At 34.7% G+C, this 13,243-nt stretch overlaps 1 protein-coding gene across 3 annotated transcripts in view; it reads right to left on the bottom strand.

Annotated features, from left to right (window-relative positions):
- The window catches only part of ANTXR2 (ANTXR cell adhesion molecule 2), a 173,867-nt gene that overhangs the window by 55,073 nt on the left and 105,551 nt on the right, over window positions 1-13,243 (bottom strand). For 2 of the 3 annotated variants that reach the window (XM_023737605.1, XM_023737603.1), the window contains one exon: window positions 7,633-11,310. In XM_023737605.1, the coding sequence (XP_023593373.1) occupies window positions 11,176-11,310 (135 nt within the window). In that variant the 3' untranslated portion in view covers window positions 7,633-11,175. Of the gene's footprint in view, window positions 1-7,632; window positions 11,311-13,243 lie in introns of those variants that run through there. The other variant, XM_004383113.2, reaches the window with a different exon arrangement.

Here is a 13,243-nt window from a genome sequence, read left to right as displayed (position 1 = left end):
ATATATATACATATATACATATATATACATATATACGTATATATACATATATATATATACATATATATATACTCATGAGTCACTGATGCCTTTTTAGTTAATGTTTGTGTTAAAAAAGGAATTTCTATTGGAAAAAAGTGTTCTTTTATTTGATAAATGTCCTGACCATTTGATAATCCACCAGATCCGCTATGTCATAATTTTTATATGATTCCTTTCTTAATCCAAAATGAAGGACTACATACAAAGTTTGAAAGAAACAATGATACAGGGCTAAGATATACAGAACACATATCATTGGAACTTTTATCTCAAATTTATTTGTGAACCTTCCAAGAACCTAACTATAATTTCTTCTGGAGCATCTTACTCCCCAGCTCAAAACCTTTAATCGCTCTCCACTGCTTATAAATTAAAATCTAAAAAGTTGACAATTGCAGATTTTTACACTGTCTCTCCAATAAGTTACTATGTACAAAAATAAATACAAATAAATAAACACTATTTCATTTTTGTTCTTCCTGTTTGTGTTTAAAGTGAATGGTAAAAGGAAGAAAATGCTGCTGCAAAGAAGAAATATAAAAATATAATGTATCTCAAAACAAACTTGTGATTTTAAATTTGTAAACAATTTAACAATATCCAAGCCACTCACTATATCTTGCTACTGAAATTCAATTCACAGTCATTCAAAGTAAGATATGCATGTAAAAACCGAATTTAGTGGGCTGTGTGTTTTAATAGGAGACCTTTTCTTTTAATTTTGTCCAAATGTATAGACAGTATGAGATATAATCCTAAACTCATGTTTCTCAAGTTTTGAGCCTTACCTATTTCTTAAAGATTTCCCCTTGAAGAATTACAAGACATTTTTCAGTAGACTAAATATTCATAATTAATATATAGTTAGTTGCTATTTCACGTTGAAAAGTATTACAAAATAGTAAGATAGATTTAATCATGAAGGGGCCTGCCAAATGAATGAACCAGACACAGGGGAGGAAAAAAAAAAGAGGTTTTAAGAAAAAGCTGCTTAGTCATTAGTCATTTCATGGTTCAATCTATTTAACTCCAAGTGATTGGGGCTAAAATAGCAGACTAGACAAATTTAGGCACCCATAATTTTTAATTTGTTATTTAAATAAAAACGTTCCCATCACCTGCAAGTTTCTAAGAGAAATAGTATCTCTTCCCTATCCTTTATGTCTTTTTCCCGTTTCTTCCCTTCTTTTGCTCATTCTAACTCCTGAACTTCCCTCTTCCGATTTCACCTCATAGTCAGACATTTCCCCTTCAGTGAAGTATTTTGTATGCAGGCAAACATGAAAGTAATATTATTCAGATTTACTGCTGTAGGTATACCTAGGGATTTTATTTGGATTTATTGTTATTTGTCTATCATTCCTAACTGCCCTACATTAACTGTCAAAAGGTGAAGGACTGAATATTAACCCAGAGAAATGTTTGAAGGATGTAAATGAAAATATTTATGTAAGATACACACACACATACTTTCTCTCTCTCTCCTCTCCCTCCTAAACCTCTTATCTCATAAAAGAGCATCTGATGTGGAAGCATGAACAGTGTATTAAGGACTTAACTTCATTATTAGTAATTCAGATATAAAACTTTTGGCAATTAATTAAGATTAATAACAGAAGTCATCCCCTTCCCCTCAACGTAATACTTTCTCACATCTCTTCAATTCTCACTCCACTGACCCTTCCTTGCTCATTTCAAGCTGTTAAAACTTTAGGTCCTGAAACTTTGATCCTGTTATCTTCGGCGTTTTGTATCTGGGATTAACAAAGCAGACATTAGCAAATTTACAACCAACCTCTCAGACAGCTGTCCTACTTTAAGCAGTTAATGGAAGAGACACTAATCTAGTTAAGAACATAGGACTAGTTCATAAATCTGCACTGGGAGAACAGTTAAAGCCATCATACCTCTTCTGGAGAGTAGAAACTGAATTAAATTGTCAGCTCTCTTCTCACTATTTGTTGGGAAGAGCCAGCGTAAGCCACATGTAGGCCTGCACAGCAGATAACTATGTGAGTGTTTGACATTATAATGTATGATTTGGTTGGGACAAATACAGATCACAAGAACTTCAACCACTGAAAACTTTTCTTGGATCAAATATATAACAAACAAAGATCAAATCTGTTCTAGAAAAAAAATGCAACTGCCAACAAGGAAACAAACACATCCTGATAAAAAGTGGATTAATAAAAATTACAAACCTTCTTCTATTCAGAATTCAACCTAAAGGGAAATAATTGTGTCATGCTTATATAACTTAGAAAATATTCAATACAGATTTATTATAAATTAAAAATAAATCACCACACAAAAATGATAAATGTTAGCTCCATATAAACAACACGTTTCTATATCAGCATCCTCAACCATATCTTTATAAATAATAATTCATATTTGCCACATTTCAGAATTGTTCTAATGTCTTAATTATCTCAGGTGGAAGGAAAAAGTCATAAAGGTAAAAGCATAAGTCATGATAACAGAAACTTTTAAACTCTAGAAAGTCAAAATGACATAGCTCTTAAGAAACACTATACTCTAATGCACATATGCAACCATAACCAAAACCACAGGGTTTCCGAGGAGTGGCTGGTAGATTTGAACTGCTGACCTTTTGGTTAGGAGACTAGCTCTTAATCATTGTGCCCCCAGGGCTCCATATACATATACACACACACGTATGAAAACAAAAAAAAAAAACAATTTCATTCCCCACTGATTCGATTCCTACTCCTAGTGACCCTACAGGACAGAGCAGAACTGCCCCATAGGGTTTCCAAGGAGTAGATGGTAGCTCTCAACCACTGTGCCACTAGGGCTCCTACATCATTTTATATGTATATATACACACACACACACACACATATACAACATACTTTCATAAATATGCACACACACTCATAAATCAGTCAGTGAGACTGTACTAATAATGACACACTCATATGTAGGTTGTTTTAGAAAAATTTTTATCACTCAGATATGTATTAAAAAAAGGTAAATACTTCTACCAATTTAAACACAATATGATGGTATTTTAAGAAAGCCCTAAAACACCAAGACGAGATAATAAGAAAGCAAGCTACTAGCAGTAAAATAAAGGTTAACAGAGTGTAATGGTATATTTTCCCAGCATTGTCACATAATAATTGGCCTAAAGGATCATATCAAATTTCAGATCTTACAGAAATAGAAGGTAAACAATCAATTTACCATTTTACAAAACTTTGATATTTTTCTCTACTCTTTCATTTTAGTATAAAAAAAGGAAAAGTTTGAAAGTACCGGGAGCACGTTGTGTACAATAGGCTTTACTCAGGCTACACAAAAGGGTTTTATCACAATCTCTAAAATCTATTACAGAGTTCACATATATGACACAAAGTATTTAGATATTTAAAGATTACAATATCTAATTTAAATATACATATAACTAAAATATAAGTATTTAAAACCTAAAAAATGAGTTTTAAGAATGCAGTCATTAACGGCATAATTCCAAGCATTGAAAATGAAAAGAGGAGAGAAAAATACCAAAATGTTGGTATTTGAGTTCTGTCAAGAATGGACTTTTTTTTTAAGTAGCTATCTTTAATTGTGGAGCCCTGGTGGCACAGTGGTTATGAGCTCAGCTTCTAACAAAAGGTCAGTAGTTCAAATCCACCAGCCGCTCCTTGGAAACCCTATGGGGCAGTTCTACTCTGTCCTATAGGGTTGCTATGAGTCAAAATTGACAGATGGCGATGGGTTGTTTTTTTTTTTTTTTTTTTTGCCATCAATAGTTTCAAAAATTGAAAATTATATCTGCACAATTAACAAAAGTCCTCTCAACATAACACATTTAGCATAATTGAAAACTCACTGTGTACTTACGTTGTTTATCACGCCACTGACTGATGAAAACTTTGCCACACACTAGCATCTCTCCCCAGGCCACTGCTCCCTTGCTACCACCATTCCAAAGGATACCTTTGAGTCAGCATCTTGCCAGTATCTCAAAGTGGTTGTGCAGCTATTTCGTCGGATAAGGGAGTCTAAATTTTATGAATGATAATAATTTACATTATCATAGTATCTTTATTACGTTACAATACCCTGGAGCTCTTACATATCAGGTCAATATTTTATCTAACCTATTCTATTAAGTCATACGGGAGCCCTGGTGGCACAGTGGTTAAGAACATGGCTGCTAACCAAAAGGTTGGCAGTTCGAATCCACCAAGCCGCTCATTGGAAACCATATAGGGTCACTATGAGTCGGAATCTACTCGATAGCAGTGGGTTTGGTTTTGGGTTTTTGATTATGTCATATACATGTGTGCACAATTATGAGTTTTTGCAATACTCCCAGTGAAAAAGCAACAAATTCTTGATTTTTTTTTCTGCCAGAAACCAGGTGGTGATGGGGGGAATCCCAACAAAAGAAAAATGGTTGCTTTAACTTGTAATTTTTACTTTTTTGATTTATGTTTTTTTAAGTATACAACTATTGGTCTGAAGCATCTATAAACAGGCAGCAAATTAAAACCAACACAATTTTCTAAATTTTGCTTTCCTAAAAAAGATTATGTGCATCTGAAAAGATATAATCTCACCTCCGTGTTATAAGAAACCCTGTATGTTTCAAAACAAACAGTGATGTACTTTGCAGATGTTACTAGGAATCTTCCCTTGAAGTATATACATTTATGCCTGCTTATTGGTGAATGTGAAACTGTGGTCTGAAGGTTAACATAACCTCGATTACAGCCAAGAAGCTCCTTGGAGATTTAATTGGTTTGTGGAACAACTCCAACACTAGTGCCATGCTTTCTTCTTCCTTTGCCTTTCTGTTTCTCTAACACTCTCTTTTCAAATAAAAAGGAGAACGCATGGTTATGCATCATTTATAAATTACCTTGTTATTGCAAAAACAAAACACTGCTTTGAAAACCAAACAAACTCCTGCTGCAGACTCTGCCATGTCTGATGGAAGCCCTTCAAAAGAGTCCATGGTTTAATGTGGATTGTTTATGTGGAGGCTTCGATCTGTACCTGCTGTCCCCTGTCACTCCCTGGAAACCTGGCGGCAGATGTTGCAGCGTTAAGTTGTCTCTGAAGTAGCTTTCAGTCCTCGTCTCCCCACCGCAACGGAGTCAAACTACATTAGATCTCTATTTATGCCTAAGGCAAGTTTGAGAGCGCAGCTGTGTCCACCCCTACTCCTACCTTTGGTGTTTCGGGCCTCCAGGCAGTGAATGTGAGACCAAAACGGTTCTGCCGCTCTCAACTACCTCCGCTGACAATCCGGCCACTCACTGCGGTCTGGGGAGGCCACTGCCGCTGCTGCAAACAGATGTTGGCGACAACCTGCTAGCTTACACCTGGACGCGCGGCTCTAACCTCGCGCGCCGTGCGCTGAAACATTCATGACTCAAAGGAGTTCCAGCCGCAATCAAAGGCGGTGCCTGGTCTGTGTGCAGCCCGCCGACCGGGCCACCTCGGCAGGAGCTGGCGGCGCGGAAAGGTAGCGAGAGCGAGGGACAAAGAGAGAGCGTTCTCGCGTGTCTTTGATACTTTATGCCTGAACTTCAATTACTTGATCAAGGACTTCAATTCTGCAGTGGATTCTTCTGCAAATGAGCACGGTGCGGCCTCTGAGCTACAAAAGGAGAGCGTTTGGCTTGAAATTCAGCGTGACGGGATTGCAGAGTAATGTGCGTGACTCCGGATTTAGGTATATGTACGCTGATTTGTTTATTAAACTAAGCTCTTAAGAGGCTGAGTCTGCAGTAAACAATTTATAAATAAATGGCAAGATTGTTTTCTAAGGTAGAAAACATGCTGTTGGCTAGGCAGAATATATTTTGGAACCATCAGCCACAATCTGAGAGTCATTGTGACTTATTGTCTCTCAAGCAGCATAAAGTTTGTACCGTCTTTTTTTTAAGAAAGACCGTGCCTATTACGTCCTTTAAAATTCAGGTATGAGAAAACATTCCCATTTATTTCTTGACAATATAGAATAAACATCCATTTTAAACGACTAGAAAAATTTTCCAAAATTATTCTTAATTTCTACAGTGTACAAATTTCTTTATAATCACATGTACCTATGCATGCACACATACACACACACCTTCTGTACCATTATGCAAATATATCATAAGAAGCATAACCATCAGTAAATATATACATGTATATACACACATACGTTTATGAGCAAAGAAAGTAGAAAAATGTTTGCAAAACGCATTTATCAATTTACATACTGATACAAAAGTTTCTTTAAAAAGAATTGGCCTTGAGTAGACAGTAACATTTGTTCTAATGAATTATTTGCTACGCATAGACAAATCTTTTTAGAAAGAATCAACGTCTCTAACCTAAGCTGATATAATACTACTAACAAATTTCCTAAAACGTAATGAGAAAATTCAATAGCAAAAATAGATTTCTTGAAATAAAAGAGATAAATTAAACTGCCTCAAAGGAAAATGAGCGTCTGTTATGGATTGAATTGTATCCTCCAAAAGCATGGGTTGTAAATCCTAACCCTTATACCTGTGCTTGGAGCCCTGAGGGCACACAGTGGTTAAGAGCTTGGCTGCTAACCAAAAGGATGGCAGTTCGAATCCACCAGCCACTCCTTGGAAACCCTGTGGGGCAGTTCTACTCTGTCCTATAGGGTCACTATAAGTCAGAATCTACTCAATGGCAGCAGTATACCTGTGGTTATACTGTAATCCCATTTGGGAAAAGATTTCTTTGTTACATTAATGAGACAGTATTACTGTAGGGTATGTCTTATGTGAATCTCTTTTGAAATATAAAATAAACAAGCAAGTGAGCAAGCAGAGATGGGGGAAGAGAGATGCCAAGCCACATGAAGGTCACCCAAAAACATAGCTCGAAAGAGACAAAGACCTTCCTCCAGAGCTGATAGAGGCTACCTTCCCCTAGAGCTGGCACCCTGAATTCAGACTTCTAGCCTCCTAAACTGTGAGAAAATAAACTTCTGCTTGTTAAAGCCACCCACTTGTAGTATTTCTGTTTTAGCAGCATTAAATAACTAAGACAACATCTCTAATGTAAATATATGAAAATTTTTGTAAGTTAAATCTTTGACTTAATTTAAACTGTTTAACTTAGTTTAATCAAGTATTTGATTGGTTTGAGGGGAGTAAAGATGTAAAACACCACATTTTAGCCTTCTTTACGGTGTAGCCATGAGTTGGAATCAACTCGACAGCAACCAACAACTTTTCAGAATCCAATCACAGGGGACTGTGGTGATCCAAAGCTACCAAGAGTACTCCAGGACTAATTTTTCTCATCCAGTGACTTTATGCTCTGGTATACCATGAAAGGAAACCTGGTGGTGCAGTGGTTAAGAGCTACGGCTGCTAACCAAAAGGTCGGAAGTTCAAATCTACCAGCCGCTCCTTGGAAACCCCATGGGGCAGCTCTACTCTGTCCTATAGGGTCGCTATGAGTTGGAATTGACTCAATGGCAGTAGGTTTGGTTTTTTGTTTGCTTGTTTACACCTTGAAAACTAAACACACACACACACACACACACACGCTGAGGTAAATTCATTTTCCCCTTTCTTCAAGCAAATATATATGAAATTTACATATATATATATATATATATATACGGAAGAGAGGAAAGGGAGGAAGGAAAAAGGAATAAAGCATTCTAGAGGCAGTGCAACCAGAATAGTAACAGAAAGAACTGTTAGTACCCTTCAGTTGCCTTAATAAAGCATGGAAAGCTAATTCTATTAATATATTGGAATAAATCTTGGTGCATAATTCTATTACTTAATCTTTGGGAAATACGTGTTACAGTTATGTATGTATGGCAGATAGAGTTTACACTGGAATTAGTTTGACCAAATAAGCAAGACCTAGTTGGTAATGTAGGCTGACAGAAACCCAAATATTCATAATAATCTTCGTGGAAACATGCAAAATGGAAAGCTGGAAAATAAAAAGAGTGCCAAAGATTTCTCAAGTTGTCTAAAGGGAAGAGGCTATATGCTGATAAATATAGACTTGACACCAAACCCCAGTCTAAAAAATATTAAATATTTTATAAAAGTGCAAGGAGCACTAGGAAGAAACATAGGTGCAAAAGTGCAAATCATGTCATAGGTACCTGATTTTCCTGATCAAAAAATATTGCATGGTTGGTCTGGTCAGATGGAAGAATACATAAATATATATTATACCTTAATTTTAGCAGTGAATTTAGTAAAAATTTATTAAATATTCTTGTGAGTAAGATGGTAAAGTGAGGTTGTGCTGTTGGGTGGGTTCCTAGCTTTATCACAGCAGTGTCACTTAACTGTGGAGTGTTGACCTGTGGGGAAAGCTTCTCATGGAGTGCCATACTGAGTTTTTAACAGTGGCTTGAAATAAGTTGACAACAATTTGCAGGTGGCAAAATGTTGAAAGCAGCTAAACTAAAAAGAATAGGTATTATGATGAAAGATTAAGTCAGATTGCATCAGGCACACATAGAATTAGATATATATTTGATGGGAAAAAATCAATTACTTGATCCAATAGCTGGCATTTACTAAGCTTAACGTAAAGACCTGCATTTAAGTAAAAACAAAAAACAAAACCATAAATAGCATAGGGGTAAAGTGGAAAAATTGGGGTTTTAATCACACACAATAAAGGTTTACTGTCTTTTATCTATATATCTAAAATCCAAAATCTTTGAAAACTGAAAGTTCTGTCCTAAGTTTGGAACCAGAATTCATTTGGAAGCAACATCTAACCTGAATTAACTTAAGACTATTTATAGTCTCTATATATCCACTTGTAATAATTAATATTGCTGTAGCAAAATGTCTGAATGATGTGACTATAAGATGCTGCTTTACATAATATATGACATATGGACTATATCACATTCTACTATCTGAAAAACTCTGAATTTTCAAACAATTTGACCTCAAGAGTTAGAACAAAAGGCTTTACAACGATATAAGTCAAAAGTATAACCAACTTACTAAACAGCAAAAGAAAGTTTGGCCAAAATAGTGGAAGAAATTATTCTTGAATCATGGAAAAATAATGATTGAACTGCTCACAGAACATGTGGAATATTCTAGTACTATAAAAACAATGTTAAATTTTCTTGTTGTCTAAGAAAGTGCCTAAAACATGTTAGGCATTAGGTAAATATTTGTTGAATAAATGAACGAGTATAACGCATCATTAAAAGTAAACCAACAGATCAAATTATCCAAACACAAAGATATCCTCTATTCCCAATCTACCTTTCTGATTTTAATTCTTCTCTGCCCTCCCCTCCACCCTAAGATTATCTAGCAATCGGCTGCTTCTGTGACTCTTCTCATGATGCTTCTTCTATGGAAATGCTCATTCCATCTAACGCCAGCTACTGAAGTCCTATCCATTTTCAAAGGTACAGATAGAATGCCTGTCTTTTTGAAGTGGCTTTCCCTAATTCCTCGAGAGAGAGTTAACCTCTCTTCCTCTATACACTTAGGAGTACGTGACACTTAATTCTAATACAGCCCAGATCACATTCCAGAATAAATATCATTTATGTATATGTCTTGTTTCCCAAACACATTTTAAGCTTCTTAAGAGCAAGTGCTACTGTTTGTATCCACCCCTCAGTAGTACTTGATGCCATTACTTGTGTGCATTTATCATCAAAAAATTATTGAATTGAATCAAAATTAGTAGAAATGATGATAAGCTAAACATTAACGCTGAATCATGATAGTTAAAAAATATATATAAAGTATTGTCATGAAGGCAGAAACCAATGTCTGCTTTTGCTAGCTACTGCATCTTCAATGCTAGCACCATCCAGTACTTAATAAGGTGAAAATGATTGAACAAATGAACTAATATCTAACCTGAGGAGGAAAATAAACCTAAAATGATACGGGAAAACAATTTTAAAATACGTGAAGTGAAGGTCAAGCATGCTGAAGAGGAAGTAGATTTGTTACATGTGTTCCAGAAACAGAACTCCAGATCACGCATGAATTTAAACAGAGAGACAAATTTAAACATAAGAACTTTCTGTTAACCACAGTGGTCTGGTAATGAGAGAGGCTGCTTCATAAGCCAGTTGATTGTCTCTACTTTTGGTCCTAAAAGAGGGTAAATGATGATCTGTTGGGAATATTCCAGGAAGATGTTCTTAAATTGGATTTCCTAAAAGTTGAACTCAGAGGTTATTAAAATTCCCTCCATCTCATAGAAATACAATTTTAGGATGTAGACCCTTTAGTGTTTTAATCACCAAATTAGAACTTTATAATATTAAATAACTTAGCTTGTTACAATAAGATAAATTTTATCAATTATTTCAACCTTTAAAAAACAGCCTATCAGACTTGAATGAACATAAAGACCTCTTAAGTTGAATAATGAACTTTACTCTCTTGTTAGAACAGAATGATGATCATGTTGACTCAATGAAATAATCCTAATATTACAAACAGTATTGTGTCTCTCAACCAAAACTAGCCATTGATACGTAAGAAAAGATTTAAAACATTTTTTTCTTAGATTGGTACAATAGGAAATAGTGCTAATACATTATGGAAATTAAAAACAGACAAGCCTCAAATAAGTTTCCTTGGTGGGGGTAAAATACATACATATATATACATATACACATATCACCATCACAGACTTCTCTAATTCTTTGTAACTTCGAAAAAACTTTCATATAGTCAGAAAATTAGATTACAGCAACTATTAGAGACAGGGAAATACATACTTATACCTAAGGAAACTGAGGTTTTGAGGCATTTTCCTTAGGCCTCATTGCTAGTAAATACTAGAGAAAGACTTTCAGCTACTAATTTCTAGTCTGTCCTTCTGACTGGGTAAGACCTCAGAATGTAATGTCTTCTAAGTCAAAGGTTGAAGCAATGAGTGTGCTTATTAAAGTATGAGTACACATGACCATAACTGGTATGTATTACTTGAAAAAGGACTGGTGTTGAACTACAACTTGAGGATGCATTCCAACAAAAGATAATAATTTAGTAAGCACCCTATGTAATAGAAATTTGAGTAGACAAAAGTAGTTCCTTCCTCAAGTGTAATAAGAGCTTTTTTATTGTTTATTATTATTTCACCATTTCAGTATATTGACCAAGACTCATTTTTTTTCCCAGCACATGCCCACATACAAACCTCATCTCCTTCCTGAGGTCGCATCAAGGAGACACGGTCGTACTGTCGCCGCAACAAAGCCCAGAGTGCATCAAGACGCCCCTAAAGAGAAAGGTGTCTTGTAAATTCCCAGGGAATGTATTCAACTTCTGTTTACTGAATAAATGAAGAATGGAAATGAAGAAAGTGAAGTCTTATTCTCTCTCTTTGTCCTTTTTTAAATTAAACTATGATAAACAAATAAATACTTGGAGGTTCTTATTGTCAAGAAAGTATTTTGTTGTCTGAATGTAAAATGAATGTCCGCTATTTGATCAAATCTTATTTTTATTCTATCTTATTTTTCCACCTTTTTTTAATTTTGAATTTGTCTCTGTGAATCTTTTTTTCCCCTTGCTAGTAATTTTTTTTCTGTTTAAGAAATTGTCCCAAAATTGAGTTGATAAGAGGTGATGTGAAACAGGTACTCTCAAACACCTCCAGTGAGAATGAAAATTGATTCAACACTTTTAGGAAGCAATTTGGTGATATCTATCAAGTGCTTTAAAAATGTCCATGTCTCTTGGGTTCTGTAATTCCATTTCTTTGAATATAGTCTATAAAAGAAAAAAAAAACCAATATGCAACTACTATACTACAGTCTTGACTTTCTGGTATCCAAACCTTACCCAAAGTCTTCTTTCAAAAAATCATAGTTATGGATGTTTACTTAGTTCATCTGTTTCTTTATATTCTAAGTATTATTCTTGGATCAGGTAAATTAGAGGCTTGTTGTCTTATACCGCACTTATTTTGGCTCCCTGTAAAATTGTTTTGTTTTGTTTTTAAAATTGTGCTTTGGCATGTTGCCAGTGCTCTACATTGAGGTATAAAATTTGCTGTTATATGTAATGTGAAAAGATTGTTAGAGAAGAGATTCACTGTCATAGGTCTCCAGATCCGGGTCTCCTGTGTTCCAGGAAAATTTCTGCCTCATAGAAACAACTTTGAAGTATATTTTTATCTCATATAGCTATGAATCTTGTAACTGATATCATGTTTTCCACTTTGCTATGGTAACACTGTTACACCCCCTCCTCACTTATTGACATGGTTAGGTTCCAAAACTAGGGCATTATGTGAAAATCGGCGTTATGTGCAAAGGGAGGATGACCATATGACATCACATCACAAAATAGAGGATGACTACATCATTACATAATTGCCAAGTTACATCATTACATAACTGCCAAACCACTGAGAATCATGGCCCAGCCAAGGTGACACATAACTTTAACATTACAGCCAGCATTACTCTCACCTTACACCTTGGCATTTGTTATTGCCAGATGTACGCTATTAATGCGCAAAACAGATAGTAGATTTTTTACTATTGTCATAAATGCGAAATTTCGGATAACATGGTAGTCAATAAATGAAGAGTAGGTGTATACTTTTGTATTTATGTAATAAATTTTATTTATAGTTAAGCTGCCTCAAATACCTTATGAAATGAGAGTTAATATGTCATTTTTTAATAAAAAGCTAAAATACCTACAAAAAGATATTCATTGCAGTGTTACTTATAACAGGTTTGATACTGGAAATTATACATCCAAAAATAAGTTAATTATGTATAGCCACACAATTTATATCATGCATCCATTAAAAGTGAGGATAACTAGGAGTTTATAGTAACATGGGTAAATGCTTATTTATAAATTCAATATGTGAAAAAGTAGAATAAAGGAGTTCTATATAGAATATGATCTCCACTATATAGAATATTCTTTTGAAAACTGGGAGAATATATTCATTGCATTGTGAAATGATGGATATTTTTTCTTCCTTCCTGAATAAAAATAAATATTTTAACTATTATATTAAATGTTTTAATGTAATAAATTATTTTTTATATTATCTTAGTCAACTAATAATCACATTATTATATAATTATTAGATGATAAAGACCATGGTGAACTCACTAAATCATGAATAACAAATATCAATTAAGACAATTCCTCATCTAAAATGACTCATTGATTTAAGTATGGTC

The sequence above is a fragment of the Trichechus manatus genome, unplaced genomic scaffold, assembly GCF_000243295.1.
Source record: "Trichechus manatus latirostris isolate Lorelei unplaced genomic scaffold, TriManLat1.0 scaffold00105, whole genome shotgun sequence".
Lineage (NCBI taxonomy): Eukaryota > Metazoa > Chordata > Mammalia > Sirenia > Trichechidae > Trichechus > Trichechus manatus.
The sequence above is the reverse complement of the archived record's forward strand: the minus strand, read 5'-3'. Positions and strand labels throughout refer to the sequence as shown.